The sequence below is a fragment of the Pseudopodoces humilis genome, chromosome 3 (genome assembly GCF_049639895.1).
Source record: "Pseudopodoces humilis isolate 2021_Gansu_Grassland_sample_001 chromosome 3, ASM4963989v1, whole genome shotgun sequence".
Taxonomy (NCBI): Eukaryota; Metazoa; Chordata; class Aves; order Passeriformes; family Paridae; genus Pseudopodoces; species Pseudopodoces humilis.
The window spans coordinates 34,067,994-34,088,245 of record NC_142202.1 but is presented as its reverse complement, the minus strand read 5'-3'; the positions used below and the strand labels follow the sequence as shown (position 1 = coordinate 34,088,245).

General features: G+C 41.0%; 1 protein-coding gene across 1 annotated transcript; it reads left to right on the top strand.

Annotated features, from left to right (window-relative positions):
- The first annotated feature begins 1,459 nt into the window (after nucleotides 1-1,459).
- Nucleotides 1,460-19,935, top strand: LOC102108037 (protein ELYS-like). Its single transcript, XM_088053153.1, has 24 exons — nucleotides 1,460-1,580; nucleotides 2,736-2,989; nucleotides 4,492-4,672; nucleotides 5,472-5,679; nucleotides 6,816-6,932; nucleotides 7,562-7,646; nucleotides 9,071-9,221; nucleotides 9,890-10,022; nucleotides 10,109-10,290; nucleotides 10,751-10,812; nucleotides 11,541-11,669; nucleotides 12,996-13,086; nucleotides 13,172-13,261; nucleotides 13,449-13,589; nucleotides 14,361-14,465; nucleotides 14,585-14,678; nucleotides 14,981-15,104; nucleotides 15,210-15,266; nucleotides 16,449-16,595; nucleotides 17,339-17,526; nucleotides 17,701-17,845; nucleotides 17,943-18,074; nucleotides 18,939-19,086; nucleotides 19,172-19,935. Exons 1-24 carry the CDS (start codon nucleotides 1,460-1,462, stop codon nucleotides 19,321-19,323), a joined length of 3,237 nt encoding a protein of 1,078 aa, XP_087909279.1. The 3' UTR covers nucleotides 19,324-19,935.
- The last annotated feature ends 317 nt before the right edge of the window (nucleotides 19,936-20,252 follow it).

The window sequence follows — 20,252 nt, the reverse complement described above, 5'->3', positions numbered from 1 at the left end:
TTGCCATGAGGTCTCCCCTCATTCTCCTCCCCGGTGGACAGACCCAGTGACCTCAGCTGTTCCTCATACAGCTCCCCTGCTAGGCCCTGAGGCCCCCACGGCCCATCTTGCTTGCTCTCCTCTGGATGCTCTCCCAGAGTCGAGTATCTTCCTTTGACGGTGTCTCCCGGACCGCAGTGTTCGCTGCGGCAGGAGACGGACACGTTGTCTGTGGGAGCAGCCAGCAGCAGCTCTCCCCGGCTGGCCCGGCCGGTGGAGGCGGGGCGCGCTGCCTGCGGGTGCCTGACAGCAACATGGCTGCTGCTTAGCCGGGCTGGGCCTTGCTGTCGGGAGCCGTGCTGCCTGACAGACAGCACGGGGATTGCCCGACTGGCTGCTCTGCCTAGTAAGGCTTCGGATATAGCTTTGGAGAAACACTGGTGACAGGCCGTCCCCGGTGTGACGCTGCTTTAGTGGTGTGGTGGAGAGAATAGAATCCTTAAATTATCAGGAGAAAGTCACTGAACACCAGGCCCTGTTGCGGGGTTGCAGGTGTTTCTGCAGTTGATCTTGTCAGGTTGCTGGTTGTAAAAACCTGTTGGAGAAGTAAATGTTCCAAATCCATGTGGATACAGCCTTGGGCAGCCTGCTTTAGCTGATGGCTGGGGCAGCAGGACAGTTGGACGAGATGGTTGTCAGCGGTTCCTGAAGGCCATTCTGGAATTCCGTTAGGAAGCCACGATTCTAGAACTGGTGCTGGGAGGGACAAGCAGTGAAATACCACACTGTTGTGTTCTGTACTGAGCCCCTATGTCTATCTGGCCAGGTAAAGGAAGCAATGTAGAGACAAGCATTGACTCAGCACAGACCTTAGCAAATTTGCTTGCTTGGCCATGTTAGGCTGCAATTCTTGAAAGAAACCAGAGTCGTGTCAGACAAGAACCACAGCAGATAGCTGGGTGAATTTGCTCTAATGTCCAATTCTGATCTTTGTTGGTTTTGTTTGTTTTCTCACTTAAAGGAAAGTCAAACCTTTGGTCTGCATCTAATACAGAATCTTAGCTGCTGGGGGCTATTGGGATAGCCTGATGTGCTGAAATGCTTTCTACTTCTTATCTTCTGCTGCAGGTTTATGTTTCCTGAAGAGCACAAACTTTTTAAAATTCTGAGAACAAATCTTGCTAACATGTACGAGTAGACTTGAACTTGGTGTGTTGTTTTCCCTATTATTGATCTTGTCCATCCCTCTGGGTCACTTTTTGTTGGTGATCTTGTAGGCATCAGAAAAGCTCAAGATTCTCCATTTGCTCTGCTGTGAGATGAAAAAATGTCCCAAGTACCATTTCTTTTAAGCAGAAAAGATCTACAAATGATGTATGGGAGATTTGTCACTGCATACTGATGAAGCTTGGGTCAGTTTCAAAGATATTTATGGCTGACATGAGTCTTTTTGCCTTTTTTTCTTTATTTGCAGTGAAGAATGCGAGACCTAACGGCTCAGGTAACGAGCAGTCTGCTGCAGTTTCCAGAGGTGACTGTTGAGGCACTTGGGGAAGATGAGATCACCCTAGACTCTGTGCTGTGTGGGAAGTTTTCTGGAGGTGAGCATTTTCTTTTAAATTTGGATTTGGTGTAAAGTTGTTACTGCCTGAAGCACAGGGTCATAGCATCAGGTTGGTTCTGTTAAATAAAATGCATCGGGTTCTGCTAGTGCTGACAGGATATTTTAACAATTGGAAGTGCTAAGCATTGAAAGTGCAACAGCCTGCTCCAATCCTGTGCTATTTAAGTAATATAGCTGACCATGTCCTCCTCAGTTTTGAATGAAATAGAAGGCAGTTTTCAAGAAAGAAATAGTGTTGTTTTGGGACAAATTTCTTTATCCCAAGCTCTACGCCCATCATAACATCCCATGCAGAAGTAGTTACAGAGACACAATAAGCTCCTTTTTCTTCTCTAGTCCAAATAAAAAATGGAAAGAGGACAGCTCTGTTAAGAACTGCCGATGTATTATTTAATAGGCTGCAGATGAGACCCAGTGAGAGTTGCTGAGAGCAGCTAAGCAGATTAGGCAGTTGACTTTCTCAGTGATCTGAAGGTAGAGCTGGATGCCTGTGTGGATGTCTTGGCATCTGTTAAGACCAGGTAGAATCTTATCTCCCTGTCTGTAAGTGCAGTAGTGGAGCTAATCCTTCCTATGAGCTTGAAGTTCCTCAACTAAGGAACAAGTGTTAAATTCTTCAGTGAAACAACACTTGTTAAATTCTTTCTGGGATGTGCAGGTGTAGAAGTTGAAATTTACGGATGCAGTGCCCACTTGAAGATAATTTCCTGTCCGAATCCCTGCCCAGAGTAGTCGTGCATCAAGCAGAATTCTTAACTGGAAATGAATTGGTTTAGATGGGCTGTGTGTGAAGTATGCTTTGAGACTTTGTACATATTTAGGTGTTTTCTAGCAAAAGCAATCCAAGTATGGGATACAGCCTAGAGCTCAGTGTATTGTAATCTTTATCCCAAAGAGTCAGCGTTCTTGAGTGCAGGGGAGACAAGTACAAATGCAAAAGAATGGGATTATTAATTCTAAGATGTATTGGTTGAGGATCGCAATGGGTGGTTTAAAAGAATGGTGGGGATGTGGGTAGGTTGCCCTTCCTCCCTTTGGTGCACTTGAGGGAAAGGCCCAGTGCCAACACCCTTGCTGTTGTTTCAGTTCTTGTGCTGGGGATTTGTTCAGTGGTGTTTCTTTTGCCTTGCAGGCAGAAGTGGCCTGGCGTGGCTGGCGTGTGGTCCCCAGCTGGAGGTGGTGAACTCAGTGACAGGAGAGCGTCTCTCTGCGTATCGCTTCAGCGGAGTGAACGAGCAGCCTCCCACTGTTCGCGTGGTGAAGGAGTTTTCTTGGCAGAAGAGGACTGGGCTCCTGGTTGGCTTGGAGGAAGCAGAGGGAAGTGTTCTCTGTCTGTATGACCTTGGGACCTCAAGAGTGGTTAAAGCAATTGCTCTTTCAGGGAGGGTATGTATCTTTTTGGGGAAATGAGGATTTTGTGTTGTTTGGTGCTGCATATTTCCATTTCAAGAATAGCTTTGGAATGTCTCTTTGAGGGTTGTATGTTTTCTGTATTGTATTAACATACTGCCAGTTCTGATTATCCAGTCAAGAGAACCTTTTTCTAAACACCCCTTTCTGCATTTTTGTCATGTTTGTTTTAAGGCTTTAAGGAGCACCATGTTTCCGGTATTATTTCCCACGTGAATTTATAGTGATTGCATGTTTCAGGACTGCCATATGGTATTTTACCAAACTTTATTGGTTTGTATGAGGCAGAAGGTCAGCATTCAGATTCAGTGAGCTGAGTAAAGTTTTTGTTGTTCTTCCTCGGAATGAGTTGTCAGAGCACTAGGAGAATAGAGAAAACATAGCATAGCATAGTGGAAAAAGATGTCATTTCAGGAGCTTCTACGTGGAACATTTTTGAAAGACTATGCAAATCTAGTAAAGATTCATTTGGAGCCAGTTGTACTATGAAAAAATATCTTAAAAGGAAAATACTAGAAGCAGCAACCCTTGAACCTTGTCTAATTACACAGCAAGATGTGTTCTATATTTCCTTGGCGCAGTCACTAAGACTTGAAGCACAAGAATCTGAATAACCAAAATACTCTTGTTAGTCCTCTGAGCAGTAGAGAAGATTGAAAATTTAATTTGAATCATAGGAATTCTGAAAGAAAATAGAGTTGCTTGAATTTACTAGAGGTACATATAAGCTTGGAGTTCTTGTGTTGAAGGTAAATTGTATAGCAGGTGGCTGGGCAGTGCAGTCATAAGCAAGTGCTTGATACAGGAGAGAACTTCAGGGAGCCTTTGAGTTTGGCTATTTTCCCCCACTTCTGGGGGTAAATAACCTACATAAAAAGATGGACTAGCTTGTGACGCTCGCTTCTTTGCTTTGTTTTCAGACAATGCTTTGTTGCTGATGTAAAGCTGTCTGCTTTCATGGTGCTGCATTTGTAAGAGGCCAGAAGATAGCCTCAGTTCTTGTGTTGTCCAGCTATAGTGCAGGAGCCGTGGAGTGCTTGTGTGTGCTAGAGCAGTCAGTGCTGTCCTGGCTGTGCTGTGGGTGCTGAAGGGTCTGTTTTCACCTTGTGCTGAGGCTGTGGGGACTGCTTGGTGTGTCAGGGAGCAGAGGGAGCTCCTGCTTCAGGCTGAGCAAGTTCTTGTTTGGTCTCTTGCTGTTGTTTTAGGCTGCCTTTTACAGTTTTCTCTGCCATCTGTAACAGTGTAAGCTGGTGTGCATTGAAAATTTTTGTTAGATATTACCAGTCAAAGTGAGGACCAGTGTAGATTTTAGTAAGCCAGCATCTCTCTCCAACCCTTTCTAGGAATGTTTCATTCCCATGGAAATCTTATCCTGTATTTCCTTTCCTGTTTCTGCTGTGCCAATGCTGGCTTCCCTTCTGAGTGATTACTCTTGAGCCTGTCACAGAGCTTGGATACTAAGCTGCAGTTCCCTGCAGGTGACGGCCATCGAACCCATCAGCAACGACGGCGGAGCCAGCGTGAGCACCCGGCACCTGCATCAGAGTCTGCGATGGCTCTTTGGAGTGGCAGCAGTGGCCACAGACGTTGGCCATGTCCTTCTGGTTGACCTTTGTTTGGATGATTTGTCTTGCAGTCAGAATGAAGTAGAAGCATCGGGTAAGCTGCTGTTTTTAAACTTGAATTTAGAGGTAAGAAGATTTGTTTCTTTTCCAAAGCCAGCTCGTATCCCAGTGAAGATCCCAGCGTGCTGACAGACTTCTGCCATTTCTGACATTGCTGACTGCTGATTGGAGATGGCAGTTTGATGTGGTGTGGTGCTGAACTGATCAAAAAATGGGGAGTGGCTTAATACTGCTGCTGATGTTAAGAACGCCTCTTGCTGCCCACATTCCCTTGTCCCTGTGATTGTTACCAGTGGGAGTAGGAATTTTTCCATTTGAGTCAGTGCAGCTGCGTGACAGGAAGTTGTGTTAGAGGTACCATAATTCTTGGGAGTGTTCTCCGCTTTCCATTAATGACTTGTGTCAGGCTTTAGGCTTGTGTTTTAAAATAAATGTATCTTATCAAAAATTCTGCATTTGGGTCAGTGAATACGGCAGTTTGTGTTTTCAGATTGCATACGCTGTTTTGGGTGTGGTAAGAGTGGCTTCAGGAGCTCAAGTAGCTTCATCATGAGGCCCAAACTCCTGCTTTATAGGGTGCAAGAAGAATTTGGCTACAATGGTTACATTTGTACCAAGTTTTGAAATAGGAGTGACAAGACCCATCCCATTGGAGAGTGCTTCTGTTTCTGAATGGGTGCAGAGACAGGAGTAGCGAAAAAAAGGTGCTGCAGAAATGGGTGTTTTGCTTGGCACGGTAGAATTAGATTGTACATGTTGTATAATCACATCAGTTTAAAATGTAATGGAAGTTGCACAATGCATTAATTTCTTGCCTGTTTTTCTGTGTGTAGATCTCGAAGTTGTCACTAGAATTCCTGCTGAAGTTCCACAAAGAAGAGAAGCTGTGACCAGAGAAGGGAGGCATCTCTGTTTTCAACTACGAAGTCCTTCAGGAACAGCAGTATCAACCCTATGCTACATAAGCAGAAGCAACCAGCTTGTTGTGGGTTTTTCTGATGGCTACTTGTCTCTGGGGAACATGAAAACTTTGAAGAGGGCGTAAGTAGTCACTTCCACTTTGTCACTCTTGGAGGTACAGGGAATCTCAATCTGTCTGCTTCAGGAAATATTTTAATTTCAAGAGCCCTTTTTCTGTGAGTGGGATGTTGGGTATAACCTTGGAGTGTTCAGAAATCCCCTTCTGAAATAACTAATAACTCCTATGTGGATTAAGTGCAGCGCCTTCTCTGCTGTGGACTGCGATTGATTTCTTGCCATGACTGTGGACAGAGGTCTTATGGAAAGTACTGGGTCATGTCAGACAGTCAGGATGTGAGAGATCTGATTTTTATAAGTCAGTTTGTTCTGTGCAGTTGTATCCAGTGAAACAAGATGATGTGTGTTTTTCCATGTGACTGGTTTTAGAAATTATTTCTCAGAGCCAGTTACTGCAATTAGGGCATGCACTGAAAGGCTTCAGTATATGCATAATGTCTTTTTGTTGATTATTTTTCTTTAAGGGACCAGGATGGAACTAGTGTGATAAGATAATTCAATAGCTGCTCTGTGCCTGAAAGCATATTCTTTCCTACATTTCAGCCTTGATGCAAGTAGGGGATTGACCCATTCCAAGGCATAGATGTACATGAATCAGATTTTCTTTGGAAGCCTTCGAGATGAGAATAAGAAACATGTAAATTAATAAACAATAAAAAAAAAAAGATATTTTTCAAAATCTGCTGAAGAGCAATCATACTTCAAATACTTGGCCAAATTCAGATAGGGGCTTGCTTTAGCAAATCTGCAGTTACCAAAAATTACTGCTACATAAATAGATAGTGGAGACATAATTAGATGTCAGGAAAAGGTTGTGAAGGTACAACTAAGGTTCAGTCTGAAAGAAAAAGTTTGTAACAATGTCCAAGTAATGAAATGAGAAGCTCCTTGAGTTTGGTGTTGTTTTAAATACGTGCAGATTTACTGTATTTTAAGTTCAATATTAAAGTAGGTTTCAGGAACAGTGTTTTTCCTAGCAGCTGAACGATTAATTTCTTTTCCTCCTCCTCAGGCAGAGGAGGACATAACCAGAGGTTATTGCTTTGATGGACAGAAATCTCCTCACCTTGACTGGTGCATAAAAAGTCACTTGCTTGACTCGACTGTTTGTCTTTTCTGGATTTTTTTCAAACTTGTAGGCACTACACTCAGCTTGGAGGAGGAAGGATTCCTGTCTGTGCTCTTACTTTTCAAGAGCCCGAGAGTGATCTCCAAAATTGTTGCTACTTATGGGCTGCTCAGTCTACACAACAAAGGTGAATAAAAATTACCGTAAGCCACTGATTTTTTTTTTATTTTTTATTTTTTAATATTTGTTCACATAGAGCTATCCCTAAAAGAGGCCAATGACAGTATTGCTAGTTTCTTCATGAGAGCTTCTGAAGTCTTTGGAGTCCTTGTGTGCCATTTCAGCTTCCCTGGCAGAAAAGGAATAATGTTCAGCAAACCAATCAATGGTTTCCAGCTGGGATAATGAATAAGAGTATGGAAGTGTGTGCTGCATGCAAGAGAGGGACTAGAACTTAGGTGGGACCTCTCTTAGCATCAGCCAGCTACTTAGCCCAGCTGTTCATAGAGTGGCAGTCTTCTTGAGCTTGAGTTCAAAGCAGTTTTCATGGAGAATATTTCCCTATTTTAGGTCCATGTTGCATATTAAAGGTTTTCAGTGGTATAGTTAGCATTTGCCCCTGAAGCTTTTGTGTCAAAATTTCCTCCTTTATGTTTTACTGGCTAAGTGTGACCAATTATCATGTTTTTGGAAGCAGTGTTTTTCTTTGCAACAAGAGCATGCTCTTAAGTTAGTTTCAGCTTAGATGTAATAAAATGAAAATGAGGATTGTAAAGCTGTTTTTTAATCAAATTTCCTCATTTATTTCTTTTTCAGTGAAGGGAATGCTGTGAATTTACATCTGTTGCAGTTAGCATTTGGTGACAGGAAATGTCTGGCATCAGGACAAGTCATGTACGAGGTAAGACAGGCTTGTATATGAGAGATGGAAAGAAGAAGTTTCCCTGAGTATCAGTTAAGTTAGCTCTTTGTATATAAATGAAAGCTGAAATTTCTAGTCATTAAGATATTTGAATGCCTGATGAGTTTATGGAATTATAGTGCTTTATCTTATGGAACTGTCCTTTAGTATGGTGGACATCTTGTTCAGGTCAGCATCTTTTATTAAAATTGATTTTATCTTTAGTAATTTTATAAGAAAGATAAGATTCTTTGCTTAGGCTTCATGTTAGTTTTTTAAAGAGCTGGTTTTGATTTTTCTTAGCTACAGTGCATGAATATGTGTTATTTCCAAAATTACTGAATAAAATAGAACGGAATGTGCATGCTTCAGGACAAATTTTACTATTTTTTCTTTTCAGTGATGAAAGAATTTTTAATCTATTAATTTACTTTAGACAACTTTTATATTTATTTGTAGCATTTCCTAGAGCCATTAAGAGAAAACTTGTCTCTTCTCAGATTAGAGGAATTAAATGTAGAGAATGAGAATGTTGTTTCATGCCAGTCCATTTTAGATCTCTGAAAGTTTAGGAAACTTGTTTTTTGTTTGGAATTGGTTTTGCTGGTTTTTTTTAGTTTGGTGTTTTGTTGGGCTTTTTTAATGGCAGAGCTGCTATTTTCCCACAATACACACATATTCACATATTGTATGGTAGACAGGTTAAGTGAAGGCTGTACTGGAAAGACAGAATTTCAGTTAATGCTTCCGTAGAAAATGGTGGTGGCAGAGGTTCATGGCCATCCCTTGTGTATATCTATTTCTGTGTATCTCAAAGCAGTTTGCTTACTCTGTTGTAACTTGGAATCTTAAACACATTGTCCATGTTAATCCCATGTGCGTCCATAAGGAATTGAGGGATGTTTCTCTGGTAAGAGCTCATGTGGTTTGAAGGAAGGTTTTAAATCTCTAGGAAGTTCTCATTGTTTCTAGAGAGATGAGTGTTCACTCTACTGATGTGCCTATCAATAACGTCTCATGACAGACCGTTAGCTGCTGTAATGTCAGGTTCTGTAATTAAAACATGGAGCAAAGGCTTTGTGTGAAGATGTGTTACATTGTTTCAGATGTCTCTTTGTAAGTATAGATTCAGGTTTTTAAAGACACCTTGATGATGCAAGGAATTCTTCAAAACGTGTTTAGATCTAGACTAGAGTTAGGGAAATGCTAAATTTCGAAAATGTGCAAAAGCCTTTAGAGCCAAAACTTGCCCGTTATGACTTGACACTTAATTCTCTTGCATGTCAGATGTGGCTCCTGTTGATGGCAAACATACAGTAAAATAAGCATATTATATCAGATATTTGCAATAATTCATATTTAGGTATAATGCATGTTATTATTTCAAAATTGCCTTTCCTCTCTTCTTCGTTTTTTTCCCGCAGGGTTTTAAATACTGTGTCAAACTCTTCAGTTTAGCTCTCTCTGGTGGAATCTTTCCCTTGAGAGGGCAGACCAGCAATACTAAATTCCTCAGCTTTCAGACCATAGAAAAATTTCGCAACCATGCTGACAGAGAGGATAGCGTTAATGAAGGTTTGTTCTCGTGTACCTGCTTGGTTATTCTAAACTACATGGTTTGGAAATCTAAGCAATGAATACTGTTCTATACCCACAGTCTTAAATATTCATATAGCTGACCTTGCAGGGCTTATTAAAAAAAACAAAACTGTGTGTTTAAGTTACGTGAGACTTCTTATCCCTCTGAACATCATACTTTAAGGGAATAAGTAGGGTTTATTTTACTGTTTCCTGGGGTGCTAGAGCAGTGTATGGGGTCATCTGTATAAGGCTGGTCAGTTTGTTCTGCCAGTAGTCTGCACTGAACAATAAGATGATTCTGTCTGTTGCTTAGGAATGTTACCTGAATTTGACTTGCATATGGAAATCAATCATGCTCCCTGAATGATAAAACTGTACATGATAAACACAAGTATGCTTTCTAAAAATAGAAGTCTGTGTGTTCCTAGCGTATTTTTCCCCCAAATTATTCATCCAGCATATAAAACTTAATAAATAATTGTGTTTTGTTTAAAACACATATAATTTGAATAAGAGGCAGTATGACTGAAGCCTATTGCAGAGGTGGTTGTTATTTCATAAATTTTTTTATCATTCCTAGTAAAGAGACGTGTTTCATGAGAGAAATAACAGCAAATATCTCATATTTTCTACAGTAAGAAACAATGTCTTGTCTTTGACAGTAATCTCTCCTGACACCAATGTATCGATCTTCAGTTGGCAAGTGAATACACACGGTCAAGAAAAACCGTCTGTTTATTTGGGTGTGTTTGACATCAATCGCTGGTATCATGCTCGAATGCCAGACTCACTGAGGTAGGTTTTAATGAAGTGGTTTCAATATCCCTACAGAGGGTTAATTTGAAAATTGCTGTTGAACTTATGCACTTGTTTTCTTTAAGGCCAGAAGAATTCCTTCATGATTGCCCCTATTTTGCACTGTGGTCACTGGATCCTGTAATAAGCATGACTTCTCCAAACCTCATTTTGGATATTCTGGTACATGAGCGTAGTCTAAGTCGGGGGGTTCCTCCTTCTTATCCACCACCTGAACAGTTTTTTAATCCAAGCACCTATAATTTTGGTAGGTATTTCACTGCTTTTCATTTGAGTAGTGACAAGGTTCAGTGGAGGTCAAATGCTACTTGGTGGTTCTCTTTCTTGTTCATTGCTTGTCACACAAAATGCCAAGCAAGAAAAGCCCCATAAACCTTCTCAGACCTGGTTACCATGTCCTGACAAGGTGCTTACTCTAGTGAAACGTATCTGACAGGCTGCTGAGTTTTGGGTTTGGGGGCTTCTGTAACATAGCCCAGGAAGGGCTGATGGTCATCAAATGAAATGCCCAAAGCACAGCACCTGGGTAGCGGTTGAGCTTAAGTTTCTACAGACAGAGTGTAACTACTTTTAAGGAAAGCGTGTCAGTGATGTGATGAAGGAAAGGGGTGCTGGAGGTTTGTCTTTTAGACAAATAGAGCACTATTTAAAAAGCATAAACTGGCGATCAGGTAACGACGTCTGTCAAACGTTCCTTGTTCCTGCAGATGTGACATGCTTGCTCAACTCGGGAATTGTTCACATGACTTGCACCGGCTTCCAGAAGGAGGTGACTTTTTTTTTTACTGTATTTCTGTTGGGACTGTCAAGAGATGAACCTTTTCTAACTTTTCTCTTGCAGTGCTTTGAGTGTCAGAGACCACTTTATGCTCACACTGCCCACTTACATGCATTTCCTGCCAGTTCCATGCAAATGGTACAGACTGTTTTAGGGAGGCATGAGCAGGGAGTGAATGGCTAGAAAGGAAGTTGTAGTAGGAAGAGAGAGTGTGGTGGAAGTGGGGGAAAGTGTCTACTTCTTTGTATAGTGTGGAGTTAGGGTTTTGACCCCAATGAACTTGAGAAAGGAGGACAGCATGGAGAATGGGAAAAGTGATTAAACTGTTTAAGAAGAAATGCATGTTTTTTCTCTCAACCTTGGCCAAGGTATAACTTCTGAGGCACTGCACAGCTTGTGACAAACCCTTTCAAATTAAGTTCCAGCTCACTAAATATTGCAACATGAATCAGCTTCTGCAAAAACAGCACAGAAGTGTGATTTAAAGTTGTGTGTTAGGTTTAACTTCAAAAGAATGTAATTTGCATCAGGGAAAATACTCGGGCCTGTGTATTGACAAACAGGCTGGAAAATACTTCCTTTAGCATTGCAAGGGTTGGTATTTTCTTCTACAGGGTATTTTTTTTTAAATTGAAACCATTGGTATGGGTGTTGTTTTTAAAACAGAACTTTAGTGATTGAATGTTGTCTTAACCTGTGTGTTTTGATTGATGTTTCAGACTCTGAAGTTTTTGAAGAAATCTGGTCCTTTAGTAAGTGAAGCCATTCATGACAGCTACACTCGGTGTCTTGTAGCTGGCTTGCTGTCTCCAAGACTGGTTGATGTCCAGCCATCCAGTCTGAGTCAGGTGAGTGTACGTTGGGGAATCCAGGGGGAAATACATCCATCTTGTCTGAAGGCTGTAGCGGCTACAAGACATGACCATCTGAGTTTTATGTGACTTGCAAGCTGGTCTGAGAGGCAGGTTTTGACATATATTTATCAGAAGTAATAATATTCTTAGATCCAAACCTGGAGTTTGACTGTGAAGAGCCCTCTTGTCAAGCTGACCCAGCCCAGAGAATGCTTATTTTGCAAGCCTGATGGACACTCATACATTCTGATTAGATGTTCTGATGTCAACTCTGATTGGGAAGTAACTTGGAAAAGCGAGAAATTTTATGTTGACCTTTGCTAAATTGTGACTGTGTGGTCCAGAGATTTGTTATTCATTTGAGCAGGGACTGCTTTTGGATGCTGGAAAGAGAAAATTCAAAATTAGGTCAAGAAATTTGGTTTGGAATTTCATTGGCCACCCTGAGTAGTATTTGGCAGGTTTCCTTGTCTGAAACTAGATTTCAGATAAAGATGGAAGTATCACATGTGCTTTCAAATGACAGAATGTATAGAAATGTCTTTGAATGTAATAATTTTGCTTAGAAGGCAAATGTATGTTTGAATATGTTTAAATAAAAGAGAGACAAGGAAAAAGAAAAGAGAAATGTAAAATTCTATGCAGAATCATTTAACCTTAAAGAAATGTCTGAACACTAGCTGGAATGAACTGCTACATTATTTGCCATGTGTGTGCATGCCCGTGCATTATCCTTCTCAAGGAATACCATGGCATTAGAATACAGTATTTGGATAGGCTGGAATTTCATCCTATTAGAACTGAAGTGTTTCACTTCTTTATGATACTTTAGCAAATTGTAAAACAATGTTTTAGCTGTCAGAGCTGCTTCATGTCTTGCTAGTCTTGGGAGCTAATTGGCCTCACCTTCACCATTTCCATGCAAACACACTGGTGTTTGCTCTGTTCCCTTCACGTGTTCCTGATGGCAAAGGGGTGTGCACCAAGTGCATAATGAGTATTAGCAGATGATACTACTGAAAATAGTTAATTGACAGTCAGTGAATGAAGACTGAAATGCTGAGGCACACAACTAGAGATTAGAACTAGCCTGTGTGAAGTTGAAATGTCAGAAGAAGACTTTCCTGTGTTCCTCAAACCAGCAAGCAGTCCAGCCTGTGGCTAGAGTTAAGAAAGAATCAGGAATGTGGAATAGTTGCATTTGTGCCATTGGACTTTGTGATGCCTGAATGAGTATCCAGTTAGAAACAAACACTTCTGCGAGGCCCAGGTATGAAAAGTATGTGGGGTTGTGATTTTGTTTCTGTCTGTTCCGTGCAGGAGGAGCAGTTAGAAGCAGTGTTGTCAGCTGCTGTGCAAACAGGTTCTTTAGAGCTTCTGACGGGATGCATTAAACACTGGACTTCAGAAGGTAATGCTGCTTACATGGTTTTTATGTTGTGTCTGTTTGGGTAAGAAATTGTGGCTTCATGTCTTGTTTGTTTTCTCTTTTAAAGAGCAGCCAAGTTCTGCTGGAAATTTACGGTTTGTTCTTGAGTGGACGTGGAACAAAGTGATCTGTACAAAAGATGAACTGGACCAAATATGTGAGTACTGGTGTAGTCGCTTTTGAAACCTCGAGTCATTCTTTGTAAAGGATCTTCTTGAGTAATCTGCCAGTGTATGCTACTGGATCTTGAAGTGGTTCTTTAAGTCTTCTAGGGCTGTTTAAATGTCCTTTGGAAGTCTGCAGTTGCTGTGCTGACTGATGATTGAATATTGCTCCTTGACAAGGTGTTCCGCTGTTCGATGGCTCCTGCAACTTCATTGACCCGCAGACATTACAGTCCCTTCAGCACTGCCAGCTGCTTCTGAGCAACCTCAGCACAGTCCTGAACTGTTTTCTAACAGAAGCCCAAGAGCTTACTGAGAAAGGTTGGTGAAAGCACTGCTAGGTCTTTGGTGTGACTGCTAAGATTTGGAAGGATGCTTGGGTTATAACTGAGGAGACACAAGCTGTTGCTGTGTTGGATGGTTGGGAGAGAGCCAGGTTGAGCTGGGAGGAGGGGCTTAAACCTGAGAAGTTGGGACTTTGATTTCAGCCACTTGGAGTTCAGGGGAGCAGCTTGTTGTGGCTGGGTAGGGGAGGTAGGGAGATAGGGGAGGCTCCACGGATTCAGCACTGAGCTGAGTGAGCACCTGGGTGGCAGTTGGAGCAACTGAGTGTGGTAATGCTGAGAGGTGTTCCTAATGGTTAGCTAGCAATTGATAGTTGTGTGCAAATTGCTGGGAAATATAAAGGCATCCAAAATGAGTAACTTGTAAAGCAATTTCCTTGAGATTTTTAGCTGGTTTTTGTTTGTTGTTGGCATATTGAGGGCAAAAGAAGACTCTAGCTTTGCTGAATTAAAAATCTCTGCTGCATGGAAAACAAATGTCTGAATATATCTAACAGTTCAGACTTGTTTTTTTCAATTTTAATCTTTAGTGATTCTGTTTCTTAGTAGTGATTGGTCTTTTTTAGGGGTGGGGGGAGGAAGAGAATGGTGTTTTTTTCCCCTTCAAATTCATAAGTGATCCAGAGAGACAGCTACAAAGACAGGTTTCTACTGTGTTTGTTTGCACTTTCTATTGGTTCTGCAAAGGGAGTTTTGTGAAACAAAAGGAATTGTGATGCTCAAATCATGTTCTGCCTTTTTTTTTTAGGTTTTTCAGACTTAACAAATAAGCAGGTGGTAACCAGCCTCATTTCTTTGTATGCACAAGTGGTGATCTGGTTCTGTCGATCCAGTCTCCTTCCCGAGGGTTTAGGTAAGCAGAACATGTAGTACCAAATACTTGAGGTTGTGATTTCTGTCCGTCTAATCCAAAGTTTTAGTTAAGAAATGTGGTCTTACTTCTTTTTCTTGCTTTCACTTTATCACCTGTAGATGATCACATGCATTTGTCTAGACCTTTCTACAATTACCCTCTGATTCAGAGCTACTATACGGGTCACCGACAGAAACTCGAGCATTTATCAAGGTAAGACTTAGAGGAAATCCCTAGAATGCTGTCAATGTCAGACTGTGAGAGTGGTTATTTTTGCAGTTATGACCCTTTGTCTGTCTGCACTTCCTTGGCATTACACGTATCAGAGCAAGAAAGCAAACCTGGACCGCAAAAGGTCATTGCAACTCTTCTCTTGGATTTGTGCTTTGGACTCCTTAATGGATAAGTTCATTGTGACCTAAGGACCATCTTTCCTCTGACTCAGAAATCTGTGACCCTGAGAGGCTGGAATGAGTGTTTTACTCTGTCCAAGGCCTTGCTCCCTTTTGTTGCAGAGGAAAATGGGATTCTGACTGCTTGATGATTGATGGAATGGTTTCCCAGTTGGGAGAGCAAGTGGAGAAGTTGTGGCAGAGAGATGAAGGCGGCACTGGGAAATACCCACCTGTTAGTTTACATGTGAGTGTTCTGTTCACTGAAAACCCCAGCAGTAGCAGCAGTCCCCTAAAGCCAATGATTGTGAAAGACAGGAGCGTTAGAAAACCATTTCATCTTTCATTTCAGGCACTGCTGGATCTCTATTTGCTAGAAAGCATTGAAGAAAGTGACAAACATGCAATTGTATCCTTTCCAGATTGTGTTAGTATAGTGTGGGCATATAAATGTTCTTTGTGAGCACATAAATGTATGTCTGTCACGTATGTGGTTAACAATGCTTTTTATTTAATGCCTCAAACACAGTGTGAGTGAACACATTTAGAATAAAATTTATTCCTAGGTAGAAACAATGCTTAATTTCCTTCCGGATTAGAATTTTTCTTAGTTCTATTTTAAAGTGTTTTGTTGCAAAGTCTTTTCTCACATGATAAAACATGCTAAGTCATATTCAAGAGAAAAACCTCTCTTAGTTCTTCTCAAATTTTAACACAGGTACTAGTTTTTTAAGTGTATGTAGCATATGACTGCTTGTTAGAATGATGCCCTAAAATGGGCTGTTTCAGAGGAAAAGGGTTTGTAACAGTGGTTTTCCAGTAGCTGATATTTTGCCAAAATAATTTGTTTCCCAGCCCAGCTAATAGTGTTTGCTTTTTTGTGTACAAAAAGTACAAGCCCACAGAATAATAAAGAGAGGGTTGAGAACAGTCACTGGGTAGAAGCCTGGTTTTTAGGCTGCTGGAACCTGCAGACTTACCTTTGTTGTTTGTTGGCTAAGATGGGAGCCTGGAGAGCAAAGGAGTTAAAAATAGTTGTAGTTCCAAGCTGCCTTACTCAGACACGTCCCTGACATGGGATGTCAGAAAGGGAAGATGCCACTTAGAGCGAAGGATCCACATGCAGCTTTAAACACAGTTTCAATCAGTCAGTGCTAAGTTACATTGTAAGGGCACCATAATTTCTGTTGTTTTGTGAGTCAGGAAATGAAGAAAACAAAACAGCTGTAGAACTTGTTTTCTTTAATAATTAAGCATTGGATGTTCAAGTGTGTTGAGTGTCCAACTGGTAGCTCCACTGATGGAAGCAGAAGCCTGAGTTTATAACAGCAGTTACAAATGCCCAGTATCTGCCTTTTTGATTGCCTTACAGAAATCCACAAGGGTTTCTTTCTGGAAGTTTATTCAGATTGCAGTTTTGTGATTAGGACCTGACTATTGATATAATAAGTTGTAATAGCTTAAAAGGGCAAGATCAATACATTAGGATTTTCTGCTTCCTATGATTTTCATATTACTATTTTAGTTTGCTAAATGTGTGATATAACTCTTTGGTCTCAGCAATTTATTCACCTTAATGAGATACTCTCAGACAATTTATTTGCTGCTGGATATAATGCATTCCTTTCCAAATAAAACAGAAACTTCAATTGACTCCTTTTCAACTGCCTTTGCTGTCCCTTGGGGTCTTGTTAAGCTGATTCAAGGGTTTTGGCTCCTAGATCACAATGATTATGAAGTAAGTATGAAACAGTTGAGTTAGACACACATTGCCCTGCAGAGCTGTAGTCAATAAAATTACTTTTAAAAATTGGTCCTTAGAATCTGTTGGAGCATTAGAAGCTTTTTTGTAACACTGCTCTGACATCTTCAGCAATAAGTTATGATTTGAAATTTTGCTTTAACTACTTTAACAGAAATTGCTTAAAACAACGGTGTAATCAACTTTAATAATGCTTAATATTTGAATTTTCATAGCTGCCTGTGGTTAGATTTTCAGCAGACTGGTTGGGCACTGTTTCTAAAAGAGTGTTTTGAGTACTTGAAGCGTGGAAACTGTGATGGTAGCAGGAAGATTTGAGACAAAAGACTGTAGCTGAAAAGTGACTTTTTGACCTAATAGCTATTCTTCCTGATACTGATTGTTGTTCTTGTCGTTGTGTCCATACAACCAATTTATTTTATAGCGTAAGTTCTCTAGTAATGTGTTTATTAAAAGCGATGTCTGTACACAGAGTTCTGTGAACTTAGCAAAATCTGAATTGCTCCTCCTAAAACATTCACTTAGTTCAGGGTGGCTGATTTTTTTTTTTCCTGCAAATACTGAAGAATTTTTCCTGATAAGCCTTGGATCGAGTGTTTTATTAGTGAGACATCAAAGTTTGTCTAACCCACATCCAGCCTTGCTGCAAGAAGTTTTGTCTGTGTTTGTTGCACGGGTGTGAGTTTCTGTGGTAATTCAGTTGCTCTCAACTTGTCCAGAATTCCCTGGCCCTGCTCTTCCATCCAGCTACAATCAAGACAGTGTCATGGCAACACATGAGGATAATTCAGTCCCTCATGTGCCAGGGAGAGCACAGGCGAGCCCTCAGGTACATCCAGATGATGAAGCCGTCGATGTCCAGCAGCAGTGAAGTGCGGCTGTTCCTCACCGTGTTGTTGTCCAACAGGTAAGGGAGTCTCCCATTGTTTTGGCACTCAGATATTGGGAAATGTGGAGGAGTGATGATCCAAATGGGGCTCCCGTCCATTTCCTTTGATCTTTGAATGAATCGCATCACTGTGGGGCATCTCTCTGGCTCCAGTGTTCCCATTCCTTTCCATGTCCAAAACCTGAACTGCAGGTGCATGGTGGAGGCTTGGAGTCTGCTGCAGCAGCACACCACGAAGTTAAACATAGAAGAGCTGCTAAAGCACATGTATGAAATCTGTCAGGAGATGGGGCTCATGGAGGATTTGCTGAAGCTGCCCTTCACAGACACAGAAAAAGTGAGTTTGGAGAAGAAACAAAAAAGTCTTAATTTTCTCTTTGGCAAGAGAAGAGGCAGAATCGTAATAGATGCATGAAATGTGTTATTTCTCACAGGAGTGTTTGGAGAAGTTTTTACAGGCCAAATCTGGTGTCCAGAACCGTGAATTCCTCTTAGTCCACCATCTGCAGCGTGCCAACTACATCCCAGCACTCCAGCTGAATCAGTCCATGAAGGCCAGTCTGACGGTAAGGGTAGACATCCTGCTGTGTGTGTCGGTGCGACTGATCACTTTTGATAGCCCTCAAGAAAAATCCTGCTTGGTCTTTTACACCATTCTTTGAAAGACTAGGAATAAGATCCTACATGTCAAGTTACAGCTGAACCTAAAAGCTGGCTGAAGTAATTTTACTACTGCAAACTGCTGCATGAAGTTATAAATTAAATGTTACTCCTGTGAAAGTTTGTTTCTGAGGAAAAAATAGGTATTTTTTCGACCATCCCACCTTTTCCTCCTCAGATCTGTTATATATGGTTTAGACTACAGAAATTATCCACGTCACTTTTTCTGTGGAGTAGAGTATGTTGTATGTCATGTCTTGTATTTTGCTTTTACCTGAGAGCAGCCTGGATGCTCGACAGGTAAAATACATGTAGTGGGGTTTTGTTGTGGTTTTGGGTTTTTTATTTTCTCAAATTATAGTGCAAGCTCTCTGATTCCAGTAGTTTCATGCTACCAATTTTATGGCATAAATTCTAAGCTATGTTTCTCAGAATACCCAGGTTAAATTTTGTGTTATATGAACTTCTCTTAGGGATCTGATTGTGTTGGTTTTGAAAGTATGTAAGAATAAGGCTCTGAAAAGTGCTGGAGTCCTTTTATATAGGAGTTTTATGTTCTACTTTTATTCCAGTCTTCCTTGCACTTAGCAAAACTACCAGGTGAAATTGGTGTGTGCTCCTGGGTGGAGCTTGCTGTGGCTCTATGCAGTGCATTTGTTCTCCTTTGTCTATAGAGCAAATTTAGTCCCTAGTTAGAAAGAGCAGATAGTTGTGTGCAATGAACTTCTGGTAAATTGTGAACTTCTTGCTTTACACGTTTCCTTTGTCAGAATGATCGTGATCCTCGCTTGAGGGAGAGAGCAGTTGCCAGAAATTCTCTGTTAGACCAATATGGCAAGATCCTTCCCACAGTTCAAAGGAAGCTGGCAGTAGAGCGAGCCAAGCCGTACCGTTTGCCTTCGTCGGTCTTAAGAGAAGGTAATTTTAGAGAAGGGAAACACGATGTGCAGCTGGCCATCACTTGGATTACACAAGGCTGATACTCTTCTCTCTTGCTTTACAGTCCCAAGGCCAAAGCCTTTATCCACAGCAACAAGGCAAGCTAATGCAGGAAATGTACATACAAGAACAAGTTTCATTGCTAAAGTACTGTCCAGACTTAAAGAAGCATGGCTAGGAAACAAGAAAACCAGTTTCTCAGAATATTATAAGTAAGCAGCTTTTTCACAAAGTTTAGCCTTGTTCTGTGTTTTTGAGGGGAGAGAAAAAGGACGAGAGAAATTTGTTTGAATTATGTTAGTGTCTTGGTGGGAAGGTACATATGAATACAGCTTTGCTTTGCTTTTTTGCACATAAAACATGTAACATTTGAGACACAATTCATCCTAAGTAATACTTGGAGAAACATATTTTTCTGCTATGATAATCTTAGTTATGCAAATACATGTATTTACATTATGGGACATGTGCTTACGGAGTTTAAGACAGCTGAACCTAAAGCTTTGACTGCCACCAAGCTGTTGAGGTACAGACTTCAATAGACAAAAAGTGCCTGCTACTTTCATGTGGGCCTAGTATGTCATCCCAGCAGTGAGGGTTCATCTGTATTTCTTGTTCACTGAATGTTTTTGTTCTGCAGTATCTGAGATGATCACGGCATGCTTTGTTTCATTTATTTATTGGCGTTCCTAGTTTAAAATGTGTATTTTAACAGGTTGCTGGATTTGGTGGTTCATCCTGTTTCTTCCTGCACTGTGGCACAAGAGGAGAGCCGGCAGTCCCCATGCAGGGCTTCTACTTCTTCTGTGACATCCAGCCCCCTGAGATCAAATACACATTGCTCCAGCTCCCAAAAGAATCTGCGAAGGGCATCAGAGTTGAATTTACTGGAAACTCCTCTTGTGGTCAAGGTTTGTATTTTAAAAAGTCAGTAGCAGCCAACCAAACCAAAAGCTTGTGAGCTTTGTTTAAGATTAAATCCCTGGATTCAAATTGTGAGATACTTTTAGCATGCACATAGTTATGCTATGCTCAGTCCTTTTCAAAGCAGTGAAATGGGAATAGAAGGAACATTTAGTTTTCAATTAATTGCAGTGGTCACCTTGTCCCACAGCTTTGAGAAATACACTTGTTTTTATTACATG

Coding starts and splice junctions, on each gene's coding strand:
- LOC102108037 (XM_088053153.1), top strand. CDS start 1,460: ATGCGAGACCTAACGGCTCAGGTAACGAGCAGTCTGCTGCAGTTTCCA. Junction 10,291..10,750: donor TCCAAGCACCTATAATTTTG/GTAGGTATTTCA, acceptor TTGTTCCTGCAG/ATGTGACATGCTTGCTCAAC. Junction 10,813..11,540: donor GCACCGGCTTCCAGAAGGAG/GTGACTTTTTTT, acceptor TTGATGTTTCAG/ACTCTGAAGTTTTTGAAGAA.